This window comes from Littorina saxatilis, linkage group LG10, assembly GCF_037325665.1.
Source record: "Littorina saxatilis isolate snail1 linkage group LG10, US_GU_Lsax_2.0, whole genome shotgun sequence".
Taxonomy (NCBI): Eukaryota; Metazoa; Mollusca; class Gastropoda; order Littorinimorpha; family Littorinidae; genus Littorina; species Littorina saxatilis.
In genome coordinates this window covers 37,781,499-37,804,596 of record NC_090254.1, presented here as the reverse complement: position 1 = coordinate 37,804,596, position 23,098 = coordinate 37,781,499, and the positions used below count along the sequence as shown (strand labels likewise).

At 43.2% G+C, this 23,098-nt stretch overlaps 1 protein-coding gene across 1 annotated transcript; it reads left to right on the top strand.

The window, feature by feature from the left end:
* Window positions 1-6,722: 6,722 nt before the first annotated feature.
* Window positions 6,723-22,826, top strand: LOC138978748 (carbohydrate sulfotransferase 13-like). Its single transcript, XM_070351540.1, has 3 exons — window positions 6,723-6,988; window positions 20,099-20,166; window positions 21,633-22,826. The coding sequence occupies exons 1-3, from the start codon at window positions 6,901-6,903 to the stop codon at window positions 22,752-22,754; spliced, it is 1,278 nt and encodes a 425-aa protein (XP_070207641.1). The 5' UTR covers window positions 6,723-6,900; the 3' UTR covers window positions 22,755-22,826.
* The last annotated feature ends 272 nt before the right edge of the window (window positions 22,827-23,098 follow it).

Below are 23,098 nucleotides of genomic sequence, written 5' to 3'. Positions count from 1 at the left end.
GGTTTTATCAGAATATTTGGAAGAAGAAGTGTTGTCAAGAGAAATGACAAAACAGTGAAAATAACACTACGAATTTGCACAAGATGGAAAGATGGAAAGACAATGACAATGACAATGACAATGACAGTGACAATGACAATGACAAATCTTTATTTTTCGAGGGTGACAAGAATAAGCATAGGTATGCTTTTTTGCATCTGGCCCTCGCCCTAAAGAGGGACTAAACTATTTTACTATAACTATGACTAGGGAAAAAAAGGTTACATAAAAACATTAATGGTAGAACATATAAGTTTATGTACATGAAGCGCATTATGTAGAAGCATTGTAGATCATAAGGTAGTGTTCAAAATTGGGTGTAAAGCAATGAAGATAAACGGAAAGTAACCCAACAATACATTAGCTCAGCAAAACAATGTATTACAGAGCCAAATCTTCGTGATTTTGTCACAATAAACCATAATTCCGATAATGAACAACTGTATACAAAGAAAACATACCAATCAAGTTTATTTGTTCATAGAGTTCATTAAATGGAAAGAATATTTGGTTCTAAAAGAATCTGTGTTGGTGGATTGCCGCAGGGCGTCCGGAAGAGCGTTCCAGAGGCTGCTTCCTGAATAAACAAGACTTGATTTAAATAGGTCTATCCTAGGAAGAGGAGTGTTTAGTTTTATAAAGTGGTGCGAATTCTTCAAAGAGAACTTTGAGCAAATGGTTTCGGGTGCATTTTCTGTCATAATTTTATGCATCATTATTCCTTTGTTGTAATTCATTCTTGACTTCAGAGGTAGGACCCCTATGTTGATGTAGTCTGAGTCGGTGAGAGTAGTCTGTTTGAGTAATACTACTTTTAGCGCTCTTTTGTGTAATCTGCTGAGTAGCTTTAGGGAATTATCACTTGCAGAGTCCCATAGAGTGGATGCGTAATCAATAAGAGACTGAATATGAGCAGTGAAAAATAACTTCCTGGCTTGACAATTAAGGAAGTGTTTAATTCTAGATAAGAGGTACACTTTCTTTGACACTAATTTACTAAGTTGTTCAATGTGAGTTGACCAAGACAGGTTGTTATCGATGTGGACACCTAGAACTTTGTGATGGTCGACTTTTTCCACTATATTGCCGTCAATCATTAAATCGGGACCAGTTGAGGTAAAATTCTGTCGTTTTTGTCTAGTTGTAATTATCATATATTTGGTTTTCTTTGGGTTAAGAGACATGTGATTTAGGTCAGTCCATTCTGTCAGCTGGTTTAGACTTCCTTGGAGGGATTCTGATAAGCGAGTTAAATTTTTGTTACTGGAGTGAATTGTGGTATCATCTGCAAAAAGTTCACATAAATGTTGAATATAAAGGGGGAGGTCATTAACATATATTGAGAAGAGCAGAGGTCCTAATACCGATCCTTGTGGTACACCGTAATCTACAGCTTGCATGCTCGATGCTCTAGTGTTTGTAAGAACTGTCTGTTGTCTGTCAGAGAGGAATGAACTAACAAGATTGATAGTATCATATCCGACGCCATACAAACCGAATTTTCTAAGCAATAATGTGTGATCAATTACGTCAAAGGCTTTTGCAAAGTCTACGAAAATGGCACCACAGAATTCATTATCGTTTATTTTGTCCAACCACTGATCAACAAGAGAGATTAAGGCAGTGTGGCAGGAATGCTTAGCTCTAAATCCTGATTGTTTAGGATGGAATAAGTTGTTTTGGTTGAAATGTGTTAGGATGTGTTTGTTGATATGCTTTTCCAGTGGTTTTGATAACACAGACAAAATGGAAATTGGCCTATAATTTGAGGGGTCTCTTTTGTCACCTGATTTAAACAGAGGAATGACTTTAGCCTGTTTCAGGGCGACTGGAAAATATTTTTTGGAAATTATTTCTTTTCATATTAACAAACTTACTTAAAGAGATGGAAAGAGAGAGAGAGAGAGAGAGAGAGAGAGAGGGGGGGGGAGAGACTAGACAGGGAGTGAGAGAGAGTGAGAGAGAGAGGAGAGAATGAGAGAGAGGAGACACAGCAGGGGCGGGGGGGGGGGGGGGGGGTGGAGGGAGTAGGATGGAGGGAGTGAGAGAAATAAAGGGAGGGAGGGAGATAGAGAGATGGAAAGAGGGGTGGAGAGAGGGAGAAAGAGAGGGAGGGTAAGGGGGGGGGGAGAGCTATGGAGGGAGAGATAAATGGGGAGGAAGAGGGAGGGATGGAAAGAAATAGTGGGATGGAGGGAGAGAGAGGAGGGAGGAAGAAGAGGGGGGAGAGGAAGTGTGGGAGGGATGGAGGTAGGGAGAGGGGAGGGAGGGAGGGAGGGAAAGAGATAGTGGGATGGAGGGAGAGAGAGAGAGGAGCACAGAGTTCCACAAGTATATCCAGCTCATGATCCACAGGATGGACAAGCAAGTTGCAGAATATCCAGCCTATTCTTCAGCTTTTTACTGTTTTCTTTTCATATTAACAAACTTACATTTTTCTCTGACACTTCAAGGGTTAATTTTGTACGAATGAATTCAAAAATATCTGCGTATACCAGAGTAATTTGCAACTCTAGCTGAACTTTATATTCAAGAACAAAGAAATGTAAGGAAAGAATTCTGTGATAGCACGAGCAATATATATTGTATTAATTGCTGAATTTTTGTAAGTATTTTATTGATGCATTATTTCAGTTGGACGGCAGATTCCAGCACTCTCCTGGACCCTCCCTTTCTGGGCATTGATGGGGAATTCGAACTGCAAGGAGACAAAGCAGCCCTGAAGGACAGTATCTACAACTTTGCCAGTCAGCACATCGAAGCAGTCCAGTGTACTCTACGGCAGCTGATGCCAGACATGTGCAGTGTATTGCGCAGGCAGTTGAATGACTTTCTGGAAGATGGTGTGTATAGTGGACAACCAGTTCCCTTCCCAGATGTCCTCAACCACTGCCCACTGACAAATCTGCTCGGTGAAAACTTTTTCGGTGACCTGGGCTATGACATTAACAAGCGGCGCAATGCATCTGTCCACCAGAGGTCGTCAACAAATATGCTGAGCCACAACAGGACAACACTGTGGTTGAAGAAGAAACTGGAGACCCAGTCAATTAGCCATCTTCTTGCCTTCGCTCGAAGGAAAGGGAAGTCTTTGCGACACCACAACCGCCAACAAGAGAAAGCGGTGTTGCTGCGACTGAGGTAGAGGCTCCTGGAAAACAAGGCAAAAAAGGCGGCAAAGGAGGCCAGGCAGGCAGCAACCAAAACCGAGCTAATAAGAAAGCTGACGGCTGTTGGTTGCCCCTGTGTCATTGCAGAAGATGTTGATGCTCTGGTGATACGACTGAGAAGAGAAAAGAAATCAACCCTCTTGAAGTTGAACGCATTGAAGGACCAAATTCGATACCAGAAAACAGTATTGAATCAGAAGGGCTGCCTTCGACTCACTGGTAGCATTGAGGACCTGACAGCCAGCCTCAAGGCTCATCTGGGCGGCACTAATCTTCCAGCTCCAGATGAAAATGTTAAAAATTTTAAAAAAGCCTTAAAAAATGAAAATTTTCAAACCTGTTTTATTTCTTTGTCTGTGTACATGTGTTTACAGATCTGTCGATGCTGATCATTTTGATGTAAAGTTCATGTTGGTCGGACAGTTAGAAGCTGAAATATATCCTTTTAAAGATTAGAAGTGTTTGAACGGTAAAATTGAACGATTTTCCCAAGTTTGGGTTCTTCAATTCAATTATTTCTTACCCGTAAATTTTGGAGAAAAAAATTGAGCTAAAAGTCTTAGATATGGAGAGGTAATCTGTTCAAAATTAGCTTCATATTTCTTATTTTGGTTTCACAGTGAGGCTCCAAAGTTGACGATTTCTTATTCTTGAAAAAAGTGAGTTTAAAAGGCCTAAAATTGCACTTTTCAAATGTACATAACTACTAAACTAATTCACCTACAGAATGCAAATTTACATCACTGTGCTCAGAATAAAAAGATCTACAAGACCATGGAAGTTATAACCTTTAACTCTGGAGTTTGAAAAAGCAAAAGTGAGTCTATGTACTCAAAACTTTAACGTTGGATATTTCTTGGACACTATTCAGTCTATCAGTACCAAATTTGGCAAGATGGTGTATGATGACAAGGCCCCAAAAAACATACATAGCATCTTGACCTTGCTTCAAGGTCAAGGTCGCAGGGGCCATAAATGTTGCCTAAAAAACAGCTATTTTTCCCATTTTTCCCATTTTCTCTGAAGTTTTTGAGATTGAATACCTCACCTATATATGATATATAGGGCAAAGTAAGCCCCATCTTTTGATACCAGTTTGGTTTACCTTGCTTCAAGGTCAAGGTCACAGGAGCTCTTCAAAGTTGGATTGTATACATATTTTGAAGTGACCTTGACCCTGAACTATGGAAGATAACTGTTTCAAACTTAAAAATTATGTGGGGCACATGTTATGCTTTCATCATGAGACACATTTGGTCACATATAATCAAGGTCAAGGTCACTTTGACCCTTATGAAATGTGACCAAAATAAGGTAGTGAACCACTAAAAGTGAACATATCTCATGGTAGAAAGAGCCAATAAGCACCATTGTACTTCCTATGTCTTGAATTAACAGCTTTGTGTTGCATGACCTTGGATGACCTTGACCTTGGGTAAAGGTCACATGTATTTTGGTAGGAAAAATGTGTAAAGCATGTGAGTCGTATGGGCTTTGCCCTTCTTGTTTGTGGTTTATTTCGCATTTAGGTCCCAGGTAACATTATGAAGTTTTAATACGATCAATCGGACCTATTATCAAGTTAGTGTATCAACTTTTGAACGAGCTGCGCCCAGTAGTTTCCCAGCAATAAGCTGTTAAGTCGAGACACACAGACAGACAGACAATAAAAAACGCTCGCGCTGGACCCACAGAGATATAGAATATTCTATATCTCTGTGGCTGGACCCGAGTACTCTTCAGACATTCACACCAGAGATATCTATGGTTTGACCTCGTTTCTCTCACTGCCTGACAAGGCGAGAGAGAGAGCGCGCACTGAGACAGCCATCCAGTGGAATGTAGGTCCGTGCTGCGATCGAGCGTAGGGTAATATGCCAGGGGACTCAAGTCATCCCCTGACGCTGCTGCGCAGCAGGAGATATTTACGAGTTGACTCCGATCGTAGCGGTGTGCATTGCCTGGAAACTACGGAATTTCTACCCGTCCAAAGCGGCCTTGGGTGGCCTTTGCTAAAAAAATGGGGGCGACTATTGCACCCACCGTATTTTTATATTTAGTCAAGTTTTGACTAAATATTTTAACGTAGAGGGGGGAATCGAGACGAGGGTCGTGGTGTATGTGTGTGTGTGTGTGTGTGTGTGTGTGTGTGTGTCTGTCTGTGTGTGTGTGTAGAGCGATTCAGACTAAACTACTGGACCGATCTTTATGAAATTTGACATGAGAGTTCCTGGGTATGAAATCCCCATACGTTTTTTTCATTTTTTCAATCAATGTCTTTGATGACGTCATATCCGGCTTTTCGTGAAAGTTAAGGCGGCACTGTCACGCTCTCATTTTTCAACCAAATTGGTTGAAATTTTGGTCAAGTAATCTTCGACGAAGGCCGGGGTTTGGTATTGCATTTCAGCTTGGTGGCTTACAAACACTAATGAGTGAGTTTGGTCATTAAAAATCTGAAAATTTAAAAAAAAAAAAAATTTATAAAACGATCCAACTTTACGACCATCTTTTTTCTTTATCATTTTCTGATTCCAAAAACATATAAATATGTTATATTTGGATTAAAAACAAGCTCTGAAAATTAAAAATATGAATATTATTATCAAAATTAAGTTGTCCAAATCAATTTAAAAACACCTTCATCTTATTCCTTGTCGGTTCCTGATTCCAAAAACATATAGATATGATATGTTTGGATTGAAAACACGCCCAGAAAGTTAAAACGAAGAGAGGTACAGAAAAGCGTGCTATCCTTCTCAGCGCAAGAAAACGGTCTTGCTGCGTTGCATTGCGTTCAGTTTCATTCTGTGAGTTCGACAGCTACTTGACTAAATGTTGTATTTTCGCCTTACACGTCTTGTTGTTAGAATGGTCCCAATTTTTGGTGAACTTCCATCTTCAACTGTAGCCTCTTGCCGGGCACAAAGAATCCTTCTTTATCATACATGTATTATCGGTATGAAAATTTCTCAAGTCGATTACAAGTTCGTGGGATAGAATAAAATAAAAATCAATAGACCCTATCGGTATTCCAAGCTCTCTTAATATCTCGCAAACTTCAGATCATAGCAAAGCATAAGTGTAGTACAGCGATCTCGCGCTAGCTGCAAAAGCAAATTAAGGTACGAAATTCTCGCGACGTTCAAAGCATAACAAAGAGCGAGTCTCGCGAGATCTGCTCAGATACCGAAAAGGTCTATTCCGCATAAAAAAAACCAGACATGTTGTGGATTTCTAACCTGTGTCCAAATGATAGGGTGCTATTTTGTTATTCCATGCAAAGGTCTGCATTGATCTGCTGCTGTTGTTTCGAGTTTGGACATCGCTAGGTAAGTTGAATGGAACTGATTACACAGAGAGTAAGACACTGACAATGACAATTCTGTATTTAATGAAGGTAATCACTTACTGTTTACTTACAGCATAGCCATAGTCTATCGGGGAGGGATGTATCTTTAACATAAATTCCTTCCAAAACTCAGTCTCGGTGTCTGCACCTGCTGTGGGGTGCTGTGCTGCGTGTCAAAATGGCGGTTTGCGTTCGCCAACCAGCCGATGTCATCTAATGTCATAGATAGTACCAGAAGAAGAAAAAATACCATACAACAAAAGTGACAAAAAATTCACTCCTTGGTGAAAGTTCTGTAAATATTGGGATATGTGCACGAAGTGAGTTCACACGAGAAAAATGTTGAGATTTCCTGTGAAGAAAGTTGTGTTCGGATCTGGGGTGTGTTTCGTTCTGCTGCTGTTGTTTCGAGTTTGGACATCGCCAAGTAAGTTGAATGGAACTGAATACACAGAGAGAAAGACACTGACAATTATAATTCTGTATTTAATGAGGGTAATAGAGTAAGCAGTGTTCTGGGAGAGAGAGAGGAGAGAGAGACGGAGAGGGAGAGAGAGGGGGGGATGGGGGTGGTGAGGGGAGAGAGAGAGGGGGAGGGGAGAGAGAAGAGTGGAAAAGAGGGAGAGAGAAGAGTAGAAAAGAGAGACGGAGAGAGAGAGACGGAGAGAGTTCAAAACTAACCGAAGAAAAACATAAACAGAACAGAAACCACAGTCTGTTTACTTCTTCGTTCGCTTGATTGCTGTTGGTTTTATGCTTGGTTAGACACTCAATGTCAATATGTAGCGACCAGTAGGTTTTGAAACGTTCCCAACATGTTTTGCGGCTATTTTTGTTGTTGCTGTTTTTTCAGTGTTCAATACTTGTGTGTTTGTATGGCTTGGTCGTTTATCAACACCACTGCAACGCGGGATAGTGGGTGCCCCTCGTGATAAAATTAATTTAGAAGGGAGAAGAGCTATATCGCGTATGCCTACTACTCGTAGGGGAAGGGCTCCTAATATGGACCACTTTTTGTTTCATGCTAATAACTAGCTTGTTTTCTTGCGAAGAAGTTTCATTTTGTGTTTGGTAGTCCTTCTCTTAAGTGAACCTTTAGGCCGAATTAGAGTGAAATAGCTTTGATAGACATTCAGCAAAAATTAAATACAGAAAAAATCACAAATGGTCCATATTAGGCGCCCAGGCTCCTAATATGGACCAGTGAAGCGGCCTTCACAAATCACTGTCAAAAGCCCTCTATACTTCAAAATAACATGATACAACTTATTGTGCATGTCAGACTAATTCAAATATGCTTTAGATTTATCTGTTTCGGGTTGATGAGAGCATTATTTGAAGCACACCAGGAAACTAAAGAAGCATATCAAAAACAGAGTGAAAATAAGTGAAATTATCAACTTCCGCAAAAAGAAGACAATTTGATATATTTTTTTGAAAGCTCGAGGGCTAGTTATAGGTTATTTTCAGCAAGCTTCTTAATGAATTAATGAAAATAGCCTTTAGCTTTTATTTTCTTCGATTTGTTGAAGGTGGTCCATATTAGGGGACTCACACATACTTTGAGATTTTGCTATTATTTTCTGTTTGCAGTAGAAACTCGGGGTCAAACCTGCTAACATGTAACAAATACGGTCTTAGCTGTCATATATGGCAATTTTTGTGTGATAAAAGCTTTGGCTGTGGGCAGAAACGAGTCCGTTTTAGGCGGCAAAGTTAGAGTGAAGGCAGCCAAAAGTGAAACAAGTCGCGTAAGGCGAAAATACAATATTTAGTCAAGTAGCTGTCGAACTCACAGAATGAAACTGAACGCAATGCCATTTTTCAGCAAGACCGTATACTCGTAGCATCGTCAGTCCACCGCTCATGGCAAAGGCAGTGAAATTGACAAGAAGAGCGGGGTAGCAGTTGCGCTAAGAAGGATAGCACGCTTTTCTGTACCTCTCTTTGTTTTAACTTTCTGAGCGTGTTTTTAATCCAAACATATCATATCTATATGTTTTTGGAATCAGGAACCGACAGGGAATAAGATGAAAGTGTTTTTAAATTGATTTGGACAATTTAATTTTGATAATAATTTTTATATATTTAATTTTCAGAGCTTGTTTTTAATCCGAATATAACATATTTATATGTTTTTGGAATCAGCAAATGATGGAAAATAAGATAAACGTAAATTTGGATCGTTTTATAAATTTTTATTTTTTTTTTACAATTTTCAGATTTTTAATGACCAAAGTCATTAATTAATTTTTAAGCCACCAAACTGAAATGCAATACCGAAGTCGGGGCTTCGTCGAAGATTACTTGACCAAAATTTCAACCAATTTGGTTGAAAAATGAGGGCGTGACAGTGCCGCCTCAACTTTCACGAAAAGCCGGATATGACGTCATCAAAGACATTTATCAAAAAAATGAAAAAAAACGTTCGGGGATATCAATCCCAGGAACTCTCATGTCAAATTTCATAAAGATCGGTCTAGTAGTTTGGTCTGAATCGCTTTACACACACACACACACACACACAGACAGACAGACACACACACACACACACACACACACACACACATACACCACGACCCTCGTCTCGATTCCCCCCTCTACGTTAAAACATTTAGTCAAAACTTGACTAAATGTAAAAAGATAAAAAGCCTAACGGTTTTAAGGTTTGTGTTTCTGCAACTGTTTTGACATGCGCAAGTTTTCCAGAGAGGGTGAATACAGCGAATGAAATTGTTTTTAGCGCTCCAGCGCCGTTAGTTTGTCAGATCAAGAGGTGGTCCATATTAGGAGCCGGTCCATATTAGGAGCCCTTCCCCCACTATCTAAGTGCGCAATAAACATGATCATTGCTTCTTGACGGCAGCGTTTATGACGGTTCTACCTCATGACACACAGCAGGACATTTACCCCGAACATTTACTTTCAACCATGGTGTTGACTCACAGGACTGCACAGAAACGACTGCAACAACTGCACTGGTGGTCGTGTCATTTAATATTATAGTGCATGTGATCAGAAAAAGCTTGTCTATATGTTTTTCAGGGCTTTGTTTTTTTTAACAACCAAACACCATCCGGACAGCAACGTATTTAACGTTTTTGTTCGTATTTATTTCTCTCGGGCCTAGGAGCTACACGTACAAATAATGGGTCATGCATAGATGTGCATAAGTTAGGTTACGGCCGACTATGTTAGGGCTGAGAAAAGTTGAGCTTTTCCATCTTTTAATAACTTTAAAAACAAGAGGCGAAGCCTTCAAGGCTCCCGTAAGAAATCGACAAACAGTAACACAAACTCAATCACTCCGTCACACGCACACACACACACACACAGAGTCTCACAGAGTTAAAACTAACGCATCATATCTACTCCATGTATAATTTTCAAAAGAAGGTAAACGTATAAAATGACTGTGTATTTGTTGTTGGTGTAGTTGTCCCTGAAGGAGATCTTGTGCAATCCTCTCTCTCTCTCTCTCTCTCTCTCTCTCTCTCTCTCTCTCTCTCTCTCTCTCTCTCTCTCTCTCTCTCTCACACACACACACACACACACACACACACACACACACACACACACACACACACACTTTTAAACTGCATCAGCATAATTATCATGGCAAAGCTTATCTACAATTATTAACCTACACAGAGCTTGCGTATCAAGATAATATATTCTTGGAATTGTCATACGACTAAGAGTAAAAAATATGGGTGTTGTGGTATTGCGTGGTCACAAAGCAGACAGGACAGTTGAGGAACTTGGTGTAGCCATCTTTATTGCCGGAAGTTAACCTTACAAAGCGGGAGTTATTTCCCTTGTGTCGTCTGCATGTTAGGCCGAAGTGGGTGTACTTCGACCTATCCAACACCTCCCTTTTTAGAATATTTTTAAACCAATTTTCTTAACACAAAATTATAAACTAAACAAACTTCAAACTTTTGTAAACGTCAACTTACAAGCTTCATGCACTCCTCTCCCCTTTTCCAACTAAACATGTGAAAATAAAATGTTTGTTGCAATAATACGTGTGAGGTCAAAATTGTATGTCACTCTAAAGCGTCAGTCCTGGATGTTTTTTGGAGATTTCAAATAAAGAAAGTACATGTATAGCAATTTTGTGTTGATGTCCATGTTCACCATCTAAAAAAAAATACACACGTGAAACTCTAATTTAAGTTGATCGTTCACAGTTGGTGAGCCTTGAGGGCCTTTCTCTGACCGATGTGGGATCTTCACAATTTCTGCACAAACCACACATTCCTGCTAATTTGCCCAAATTGGTGAGCCGTAAGGGCCTTTCTCGGACCAATTTGGGATCTACACTTTATTGCATGGGTGCACTGCATAAGGTTAACAGATTAAAGTGATAAACGTAAAACATGTGACTAGTACTAGCCATGCAAAATGAACAAACACTCGGTTATAAATGAAAACACAAATCATGGCGTGTCATAATATACTGTCAAGAGCCGTCGCGACAGCATGCATGATGCTGTGGCCAGGGCATCTGACATAGAGTGCACCATACGACCGTTCTGGTTGTTTCACAGATTTAGTTTGTCTGGGGCTTTCACGGCTCTGCCACTGCGGGTTGTCATGCCTGGTGTCGCCACAGTGGCGGGTGAGGCTGGCAATGCTGGTGGAGTTGGTGTTGCTGGTTGACAGTTGTGATGTGGCGTTCGCCTTGGCGTCGGCGCCGGGCTGCACCCGGAGTCGCTACGAGGTGTGACTGGTTGCGACGAAGGGTGCCTTTTTCAGTGCGGACGATGAAGGAGCGAGGACTGTTGTGTCGCTCGAGGATCTGCCCTGGTGTCTGCATGTCTTTGATGAAAACTGAATCCCCAGGGTTCAGGTTTGGCGGAGTTTTAACGGCATGCCTGGCATTGTAGTTGAGTCGCTGTTTTTCCTTGTAGTTTTCTTCCTTCTTTTGCCACAGCTCTTTGTTGAGGAGTGTTGGTTGGAGTGTGAATGGATGTACGGGTAGTCGCGTTAGGGTTTTCGGCCCATTAATATTTCAGAAAGGGCCAGGCCATTGTGAATCCGGCGGTGTGCTCCTGTACGTTAGTAGGGCCAGGTACGGGTCGTCCGATTTTTTCAATAGGTTTTTGAGGGTCTGTACGGCTCTTTCAGCCTCGCCGTTGCTCTGAGGGAATTTGGGAGAACTGGTAGTATGCGTGAAGCCGTAATTCTCTGCGAACTTTTGAAATTCATACGAGGAGAACTGCGGCCCGTTGTCAGACATCACCACGTCGGGGATGCCGTGCGTGGCAAAGATGCTCTTGATGGCGTTGATGGTTGCAGCGCTGGACAACTGGTGGAGAGGGCGCATGTCAATCCATCTCGACAGGTAGTCCACCACAATCAGGTAAGTTTTGCCTTTGAATTCAAAAAGGTTCATGCCCAATCTTGACCAGGGTCTGTCAGGTATTGACGAAGGGAGTAGTGGTTCCTTCGCTGCTGGTCGCAGTTTGCTGCATGTTTGGCACTTTCTCACCATCTCTTCAATCTGTCCAGTTATGTTGGGCCACCAGACGGAAGTGCGCGCTAGAGCTTGGCATTTGGTGACGCCCCTCATGTAGACGATCGAGTGTGTCCAGGCGTAATTGTAGGGGAATGACGATGCGGTCATCGTAGAGCAGCAGATCATCGACTATTGTGAGGTGCTGTCTGTTTTTGAAGTACTGCTGCAGCAGTGGATTTTGTGGCATGTAGCCGGGCCATCCGTTTAGGCAGTGTTTTCTGATTTCTGACAGTTCAGTGTCTGTCTCTTGGGCTTGTCTGATTTCGTCTAGTTTTCGTGCTGAAGCGGGCAGTATTTTAATTGTATGTCTGATGTAGGCAGTGACTTCGTTGATAAATTTGAGATCTGTCGTTTGAGGTTCTGACGCTGGCGCACGAGAGAGTGCGTCTGCCGTTGTTTGTTCTTTTCTTGCCACGTGTATCACTTTGGGATTGAAGCGCATCAGTCTCAGGCGGAAACATTGTATACGAGGTGACATTTTTGCGATCTCTGTGGTGCTCAGAAGCGGAACGAGTGGTTTGTGGTCTGTCTCGATCGTAAAGTCAAGACCTAAGACGTACTCGTTGAGTCGGTCGCAGGCCCATGTGGCTGCTAGGGCTTCTTTTTCAATCACAGCATATCTCGTTTCTGTGTCTATGAGGGAACGTGAGATGTAGCAGACTGGGCGACGTGTTTTGTCCTCTTGTATTTGCAACAGGACTGCGCCAATGCCTGTGTTCGAGGCGTCGGCTGCAATGACAGTTTCTTTCTTGAGGTCATAATGAGCCAGTACCGGCGTTGAGATGAGCAGTTTTTTGATGTTGGTGAAAGACGTCTGTTGTGCGTCTCCCCACAGCCATGATGTGTCTTTGCGCAGAAACTCTCGAAGTGGTTGTGTCATGTTTGCCAGGCCTGGAGTGAATTTTGCCAGTTGGTTCATCATTCCATGAAAACGTTGTAGCTCTGTGACTGTTTTTGGAGCTGGGAAGTCTTGAACAGCCTGGACTTTCCGTGGGTCGACACGGATTCCATGCTGATCGATGATGTGACCCAGGAAGGAGATGGAGTCTTTGAAGAACTCGCATTTTTCATTGAGCGTAAGCCCTGCGTCTCTGAGTTTTGTCATGACCGTCCTCAGGATCTTGTCGTGAATCTCTCGGTTTGGCGCATGAACGAGGATATCATCCATGTGGCAGATGACGCCATCGACCCTTTCAAGGATCTCTGTCATGGTTTGCTGGAATATCTCGCTAGCTGAAGAGATACCGAAGGGAAGCCGGTTGAAAGAGTATCTGCCGAAGGGTGTGATGAAGGTCGTGAGAAGGCGGGACCCTTCGCTGAGGGGGATCTGCCAAAATCCACTCTTGGCGTCAAGTTTTGAGAAGATCTTGCTGCCTGCCAATTTCGCCAGACTTTCATCTGCGGAAAACATGGGGTGGACCTCTCTTTTCACCGCTTTGTTGAGTCCGGTGAGGTCAACGTAAATGCGAACCGCGCAGTTGGGTTTAGGTACAACTACCATTCCTGAGCACCAGCTGGTAGGCTCCTCGACTGGCGAGATGACCCCTTTCTGTAGCATGTCATCGATCTCCTGTTTCACCTTTGGCAGGAGAGGGTGTGCGATCTTACGAGGGGTGTATATGCACGTTGGATTGGCCGTGGGATCAAGGGAGATGCGGTAGGGTTTTTGAAGTGACCCTAGCCCTTTGAACAGTTCTGGAAAGTCTGTTTTGGGGTTCGTTTGGCTTGCGGGTGTGTGTGTGAGGGGCGTGGAAGGAGATTGGGCAGAAACGCAATTGATGCGGGCGATGAGATTAAGTTTTATGCATGCAGTTTTGCTGAGGAGGGCGCACGGTTGTCCCTTCAGCACATAGAGTGTTTCTTGTATCTCATTTGATTTGTATTGCAGTGTTGCCTGGAGAGTACCCAATACGTGAAGTTGGGTGTTCCCGGGACCTCTCAGTACTTTCGTTGAAGGTTTCAGAATTTTCCCTTTTGTCAAAGATTCCCCCACGACTGTGACCGATGCGCCTGTGTCCAGTTTAAAGTTGTGGGGTATGCCGTTGACTTTAATTTGGGCAGACCATGTGCCATCGTCTTTTGAAACTTCATAGACCCAGCCAAGAAAAGAGCCTGAGTCAGAGTCCTCCTCTTCTTCTATTTGCTGCACGCGTTGTGGTTGGCGGCACACTGTGCGATAGTGGCCTTCCTTTCTGCAGTTGGTGCATGTGGCTTGTCTGGCGGGACATTTGTACCGCGGGTGTTGTTCTTTCCCGCAATATCCGCAACTATGTTCAGTTCCCGAGTGAGAGGCGCCGCGGGTTTTTGTTTGTGTCTTCTGAAAGTTATTGCCTTTTTCGTACCCTTTTTGGTAGTGCTTCTTTTTGTTGACAAAATGGACCGTCTCTGAGGTGTTTCTCAGGATGTTTTGGTTCTGTTTTCTCTCCTCGGCCTGCCTGCTGAGTTGTATGGTTAGGTCAAGGGTCAAGTCAGTTTTAGACTGCAGTTCCTCTGATAGAGCGTCGTCTATTACCCCGGCTACAATTCTGTCTCTGATCAGTTCATCTTGGAGAGCCGCAAACTTGCAGTCAGCTCCAATTTTGTGAACATCTTGGATGAAAGTCTCCACAGGTTCGCCTGGCTGTTGTACCCTTTTGTTGAACTTTGCCCTCTCGACGATGACATTTTTCCTTGCAGAAAAATAACCAGCCACTGCTTTTCTGAGATCAGCGTGAGTGATTGTGGCTTCCTCTACTTTTAGTGTAGCTAAAATGTCGTCTGCCCCTTCTCCCATCGTGTACAGGAAAGTACTGACCTGTTCTCTCTCTGTCTTCTTAGATAGGCCTGTTGCGTGGTAATACCTGTCATATCGGGAGAGCCACGTGTCCCAATGCGCAGGGGAACCATTGAATGGATTGGGTGGAGGTAGGGTTACTGAGCGATTATTTTGGTCATTGTTAGCCATTTTGTGTTATTTAATGTTTGATACCTGTTTTGTGGGTTGAACACCGCTGCCACCATGTGGTATTGCGTGGTCACAAAGCAGACAGGACAGTTGAGGAACTTGGTGTAGCCATCTTTATTACCGGAACTCCCCCTTACAAAGCGGGAGTTATTTCCCTTGTGTCGTCTGCATGTTAGGCCAAAGTGGGTGTACTTCGACCTATCCAACAGGTGTCACGATGGTCACAATCAGACAGGTTCACATGAGGTTATTTTCCCTAGTCCTCGTCTATGATATTGTCCAGTGACACATTGTCCTGCTGGCAACCAGCTCCGCATTCTTGGGCATGAACAGTCACCAAGAAGACCATTATTTCGCATACTGGCTGTGTGAAAAGTAGGTCAATGACAGAAAAACCGTGTACTTCCTCACTGCAGCCCTGGGAATTTTTTAAATCCTGTCCCACTCAATTATCGGGATGTTCCTGTGGTACATTATGCACTTTGTCTTTGTATCAGAGAATTGTAATGTTAATTTGTAAGGACGTGCTTTCCTGAAACAAATGAAGAGTTGGGTTACAACGCTGCAGTGTTCTCTGCCCTGGATTGTAGCTTGCCCGTCGTAAATCAGCAGTAGATCTGCGGGTACTGTCTTTTTCACTGCAGACACTAAGCAACAGGTACCTGCCATGTGGTCACTTTTTCCACTGCTGTCCTCAGTCTTATACTTTTCATCAAGACTTGTCACCATACCGAGTGGATCTAAATTCGGAAGTCGTCATGTGGCTGAGGCTGCGTCGATCTTGTTACTTATCCTCCTTTCTGAAACAAAAGGCAAAATGCGATTTGTTGTGATGACTACAACCTACACAAATATAAACAATGTTTTGATACTGAATAGTCGGGTTATACAAGCCACTTTACTTATGCAGCCTGGGAACCCTACAATATGCGAAACATGTCAACTGACTGCAGCAGCCTGGTTCTTGAAATAATTCTGACGGTCAACAGAGAGAGAGAGAGAGAGAGAGAGAGAGAGAGAGAGAGAGAGAGAGAGAGAGAGAGAGAGAGAGAGAGAGAGAGATGATTAAATGAGTTTCTGAGCTCAGGTGGCCCTAGGTTACAGCATTAATTTTGCTTCCTTGGAGAAAAAAAATCCGGGGGGGGGGGGCATGCCCCCGGACCCCCCTAGCATGTTCGGGCGCTCCTCAATTCAGGCCTTCGCGCCTTCAAATTTGTGCAAAAACGTTAGGGTGTGAACCCCCCCTCCTTAGGATCCTGGATCCGCCCTTGCTCTCTTATGGTCTTTTTTGGGTAATAACGATTAACTCAGGAGGAAGAAACCAACAGAGGAAAAAATAAACCATTAACATTAACCGCAGAAACATACAGAATCACATGTGCCATTATGTAGAACAAACATCCACAGCAAGCTTTCTTTGCACGACTCGCATTCTACCTGCTGTCCAAAAGAAGCTAATCTTACGTTGTGCTGCCTTGAAAGAAAATGCCAACAAAGAAAAGGAAGCTGTTTCAAGTTAAGTTTACCAAGCGTTACAAACATTAGCGAATCATGATAGTGCGTAGTTTACCAAACGTTACAAACATTAGCGAATCATGATAGTGCGTAGTTTACCAAGCGTTACAGACATCAGCGAATCATGATAGTGCGTAGTTTACCAAACATTACAAACATTAGCGAATCATGATAGTGCGTAGTTTACCAAGCGTTACAGACATCAGCGAATCATGATAGTGCGTAGTTTACCAAACGTTACAAACATTAGCGAATCATGATAGTGCGTAGTTTACCAAGCGTTACAGACATTAGCGAATCATGATAGTGCGTAGTTTACCAAGCGTTACAGACATCAGCGAATCATGATAGTGCGTAGTTTACCAAACGTTACAAACATTAGCGAATCATGATAGTGCGTAGTTTACCAAGCGTTACAGACATTAGAGAATCATGATAGTGCGTAGTTTACCAAGCGTTACAGACATTAGCGAATCATGATAGTGCGTAGTTTACCAAGCGTTACAGACATTAGCGAATCATGATAGTGCGTAGTTTACCAAGCGTTACAGACATTAGCGAATCATGATAGTGCGTAGTTTACCAAGCGTTACAGACATTAGCGAATCATGATAGTGCGTAGTTTACCAAGCGTTACAGACATCAGCGAATCATGATAGTGCGTAGTTTACCAAGCGTTACAGACATTAGCGAATCATGATAGTGCGTAGTTTACCAAGCGTTACAAACATTAGCGAATCATGATAGTGCGTAGTTTACCAAGCGTTACAGACATTAGCGAATCATGATAGTGCGTAGTTTACCAAGCGTTACAGACATTAGCGAATCATGATAGTGCGTAGTTTACCAAGCGTTACAGACATTAGCGAATCATGATAGTGCGTAGTTTACCAAGCGTTACAGACATTAGCGAATCATGATAGTGCGTAGTTTACCAAGCGTTACAGACATTAGCGAATCATGATAGTGCGTAGTTTACCAAGCGTTACAGACATTAGCGAATCATGATAGTGCGTAGTTTACCAAGCGTTACAGACATTGGCGAATCATGATAGTGCGTAGTTTACCAAGCGTTACAGACATTAGCGAATCATGATAGTGCGTAGTTTACCAAGCGTTACAGACATTAGCGAATCATGATAGTGCGTAGTTTACCAAGCGTTACAAACATTAGCGAATCATGATAGTGCGTAGTTTACCAAGCGTTACAGACATTAGCGAATCATGATAGTGCGTAGTTTACCAAGCGTTACAAACATTAGCGAATCATGATAGTGCGTAGTTTACCAAGCGTTACAAACATTAGCGAATCATGATAGTGCGTAAACAGCAAACAGCACAATCACAGAGAAGGAGTCTGGAATGAAACGCGATACAGATCTAGGTAGATCTAGCTTTCAAAAACTGTCTTTCAAATTTAAGGAAGTTGTTGAAAGGCACCAACATTTACAGACAGAACCATGACAGAGCATGTTTTGAAACTGAGGCAAAATCGTAATCATTTTGACTTTGAGAACAGATTCATTCCGTTTTCTTATATATATATATCTGCATGTTCAAAGAAATGGTGGACAGTTTTATACGGGCAGAGGAAACGTGAGACTCTACTGCAAGTCTTGAAATTCACATAAATCGAACCAAGAACAAAGACATCCAAACATTACAGGCAGTTTAGATCAACTCATTTCACTAGAGGTGACTGCCGAGCACTGTTGTTGATATCCGTGTCTGCTGAAATAGAAAGAAATTAAACAAAACGGATTATCAGTAAGCTTACGTGACACGCTGTACGAGTGGGAGACACTAGATCTGTCTGTACTTACCGGGGACACGACTGCCAGATCGACACTGCGCTTTCGACAGCTCTTCCTTCGCGCACACTGGAAACACGCTGTACAGATCAGACTGTTGGAAATCTCCTTTGGTATCTTCTTTATCTATTTTTCTTGAGCTAAGAAACCGAACAATGTGAAATCGTCTTTGAATGCAACTCGGTGAGAACTGAAAAGTGAATCTATACCACAATCCTTCACGCGACCTGACCTGATCTTGACCCCTGACCTGGTCTACATACCGCACACGACACAAACCAGTCACCTGCTTTTTTCCCCCCAAAACCCCCCCACCACCCGTTTTCTTTGGATACACACATTAACTACACACATGCCGACGAAATGTTGATCATTGCTTCAATACTTTGAAGATGTTGCTTGGATAATAACCAAGTGAAATTAGTATTTCCGCGGTGTTCAGTCAAATGTTAAAGTTTCTACCACAGACATACATACATACATACATACATACGCACAGACAGACAAAGTTTACCATCGCATAGGCTACACTTACGTGAGCCAAAAACAAGAATTGTAGGTTAACGGAACGTTTAATTACTGACAAAACAAAACGTTACATTTACAGTACGTCGACACAGTGGTCTTCCAAGGAGACAGACAACAAACACTTATGGTACAAATAATGGACTCTTCTCTAAATCGTAGATAAATCTCGCAATGTTCAGGCTATGTACATGTTAAAGGCCCAGTCTGCCTCAAATAGTTTACAGAACGATTTAAATCTTCTCACGAAAAAAGCAGTTCTAACCTTATGGAACACACTAAGTATTTAACAGCATTAAATGACACAGTTAGTTTGAATGGCTATTTAGCTTATGTAAACCACACACCAGATTGCGTGCTTTATTTTACCCCTGAGCCATCGTGAACCCGTGTCACACACTCGCATTTTTTTGACAATTTCGTCGTCAGTTTTTGATTTTAATGCGACTCGAGTATCTGCAATAGCACGTAATTGTGTACCTCTGAATCTAAAATGCAACAAACGACTGCGAGTCATTTTATCGGCGGTGGTTGGCTTCAAAGAAGCAGGCGATATGCAGCAAAATTCGTCTGCTTGGGCACCTGCTTCCGGGCTCGCTTTTTTAAAACTGTCAAAACTTCGAGTTGTAGGGCCTACTGATCTTGTCTTGGTGAAAAAAAGGAATTCTTTATGATTTAAGAATTTTTAAGCTCCAATTAAGCTGTCAGTTTATTATTTATATTTTAAAAGTTAGTTCTTGGGCCAAAACGAGGCGTTCGATTGTGGTACTAGACGCAAAAATAAATTCTTTGAAAAATGTTCGCTCTTTACAGAGGCCGGGCACCTAGGATGTTCTCAAGCGGTGAGTGTAAAAGCCAGACAGTGTCTGTGACCAGAAACTGATGGTTTACGTGAAGCAAAGTGTGCCTTTATTGTGAAATTAAAGGGAATATGTCTAAAAAAAAAAAAAAAACCTGTCTCAAATCGCCCTAAGAGCTATTCAGTTCAGCTTGGGGGTTGTTATTTTGTAACAAAACAAAAAATCGATCTGACATAAACGTAAGGTACCAATTAAAAAAATTTAAAAAAATCCGAATAGGCAAAACTTTTTCTTATTAGAAGAAAATCAAATCAATGATCTACCCGGAACACACACACACACTTCGTTATACCTATCTGCCATGTGAAAAATAACAGATTATATGTACATGAACATGCATCTGTTTTTGTGATTTCAGAGTCAGAAAATGCATTTCGCTCCTTTGGACTTGAAAAAGGTCCAATTCGTCATATGGCCGAACTCGAGGTAAGTAGATCTTGTCAATACAAACACACAGAGAGAGAGAGAGAGAGAGAGAGAGAGAGAGAGAGAGAGAGAGAGAGAGAGAGAGAGAGAGAGAGAGAGAGAGAGAGAGAAAGAGAGAGAGAGAGAAAGAGAGAGAGAAAGAGAGAGGCAGACAGACAGACGGACAGAGACAGACAGACAGAGAGAGAGCGTGTGTGTGTGTGTGCCGTATGTGTGTGCGTGCGTGCGTGTATGCGTACGTGCGTGCCTACGTGCGCGCGCGTGTGTGTGTGTGTGTGTGTGTGTGTGTGTGTGTGTGTGTGCGTGCGTGCGTGTGTGAATGTGGATGAATTAGTCAGGATGTGGTTTTTTGATTGTTGGTATTTGTCCAAGTGGAGGGATTTTTTAAACCCATGTAAAGCCTTGCCACATCTGAAAAAGTAAGCAGAACTGTCTTCACGGCTAGGACTGTGCCTGTAAGGTAGGAGTCAACCCCTGAGAACAGGAAGTAGAATTCTTCTTCTTTGTTCACGGGCTGAAACTCCCACGTTCACCCATGTTTTTGCACGAGTGGGTTTTTACGTGTATGACCGTTTTTACCCCGCCATTCAGGCAGCCATACGCCGCTTTTGGGGGAAGCATGCTGGGTATTTTCATGTTTCTATAACCCACCGAACTCTGACATAGATTACATACAAGATCTTTTCCGTGCGCACCTCGTCTTGTGCTAGCGTGTACACACGAAGGGGGATAAGGCACTAGCAGGTCTGCACATACTTGACCTGGGAGATCGGAAAAATCTCCACCCTTAACCCACGAGGCGGCAGCGGCCGGGATTTGAACTCACGTCCTTCCGATAAGGAGGCCGATGTCTTATCGACTAAGCCACTGCGCCCGTCGGAAGTAGAATTAAAATAGGTCACTCGCGCAATTGTGTGGTGTCTCAAATTAAAAATGCGCTCGGAAATAAAGAAAATCGGTTTATGCAAAATAGGTGTTAGGTTGGTTTTCTTTGTCAAGACCTCCTCGACCCGTCTTCGTGTACGGGTTTCGGCTATCCAGGTTTTAGTAGTCTCGACGATGACTGCTCCCAGGTTTTCAGGCCGACATTGTGGGCTTACCTAAAAAAAAAAAAAAAAAGATGGGATATTACTTCACGCGACTTGTTTTGTTTGATTTAGCTTTTCATACGTTTTTGTTCTGAAGAAGCCTTCAAATGCGAACATTTGACACGTGTGCTGTCTTTGGCATGGGCATGGTCCGTTCAAAAAATAGTTTTTGTTTTGTTTACATCTTTAAGTTCTCCAACACTCATAACATAAGATAAGATAGGAATACTTTAATTTTATTTTAGCATATCACCACATACATGTCTAATAGGAAATTCCCCGTGATGACGTTAACCCCCCCCCCCCCCCCCCAATTCTGTTTGAATACTTTAATGTCCATTTTCATTGTACATAAACATGGAATTATGTAATCAACAGGTCCGGCCTCAGTCGCAACCGCCAGACACACTGGACGACACTCAGAGGGTAGAGAGACGTTTTCAACACCGAAGAGAGGTTCTCCAATCGGCGTGTAGGCTGTACGGGAATTCCTCCCTCTTCAAACAATTCAGGCCGGCCGCTGGCTTCCAGCCTTTCCCGCCGTACAGGCCCGTGATGAACAAGACGGTGTATTTCTGTGGAATCGCCAAGGCGGCCAGCACCACGTGGAGTAGCTTCTTCAGCGCCATCAAAGTTTTCATGAAGGCCCAGGGCGTGCAGGCTTCCAACGACTGGGCGCCGCAGAGTGACGGCGAGAAGGTCTACTTCACCTTCGTCCGAGAGCCGTACTCCCGACTCCTCTCCGCCTACGTGGACAAGCTGTTGACTCCCAACACGCTGTTCTGGAGGGTGACCGGGCGACGCACCGTGCAGAAGTTCAGAGCCGACGCTTCCGAGCGGAGCAAGCGCTGCGGCCATGACGTCACTTTTCCAGAGTTCGTCAATTACGTCATCGATTCGCAAAGGACCGGCGAGAACCGCGACGCGCACTTCGTCCCGACTCACGATCACTGTCACATGTGCAGCCACCCTTACCGGTACATAGGCCACCTGGAGACCATCAAACAAGACATGCCTTACATCACCGAAGCCATAGGGTCGCCCATACAGTACGGACGGACCTACGACAAGGACACCATCGTGCAGAACGCCAGGATGGTCTTCCTCAAGGACAGACGCGCCCTGGTGCAGAGGTGCATGGACTTGGACGAGGCCAGCCGCCGCCTGTGGAAGAAGTACCAGATCCGCGGAATCATACACAAGCATGAACGTTTCCCCTACGCCCGGGGAGCCGCCGCTAACATCACCTTGGCCGAGTTCGTTGACAAGGCGTTAAAGGCGTACGAAGCCTCTAAGGACAAGCCGGAGAGAAAAGCGCAGCGAGTAGAGTCGCTGAGAGAAGCCTTCGCTCAGATTCCGTTGGAAGATCGGATTCAGCTACAGCAAACACTGTTCTTAGATTTCCAGATGTTTGGTTTCGACCCTTTCCTGGAAGATGTGTTCCCCTCGCAGCCTTACCAACCGAACAGAAAGTTCAGTTATTTCAAAATTTATGACTGACGTGGGAATATTGAGTGCTCCCCCGCGTTCGTTGTAGTCAATTATTGGTGCATTGGCTGGGATTTTTACTAATTGATGTTGTGGTGTGTGTTTGGATGAGATCGACTCTGTCTGCCCACTTACCTGCCTACCTTCCTGTCTGTCTGTCTGTCTGTATGTCTGTATATCTGTATGTCTCTCTGTTTGTCTGTCTGTCTGTATGTATGTATATCTGTCTCTCAGTCTGTCTCTCTGTTTGTCGGTATGTCTGCCTGCCTCTCTGTGTATTTATCTGTCTCTCTCTCTCTCTCTCTCTGTGTTCGTATCTCTGTCTCTCTGTTTGTATCTCTGTCTGTCTGTCAAGT

What these genes read in the sequence shown, in the direction of transcription:
- LOC138978748 (XM_070351540.1), top strand. Translation starts at nt 6,901, where the DNA reads ATGTTGAGATTTCCTGTGAAGAAAGTTGTGTTCGGATCTGGGGTGTGT. An exon ending in TCGAGTTTGGACATCGCCAA is followed by an intron (nt 6,989 to 20,098) that starts GTAAGTTGAATG and finishes TTGTGATTTCAG; the next exon opens with AGTCAGAAAATGCATTTCGC. An exon ending in GTCATATGGCCGAACTCGAG is followed by an intron (nt 20,167 to 21,632) that starts GTAAGTAGATCT and finishes TGTAATCAACAG; the next exon opens with GTCCGGCCTCAGTCGCAACC.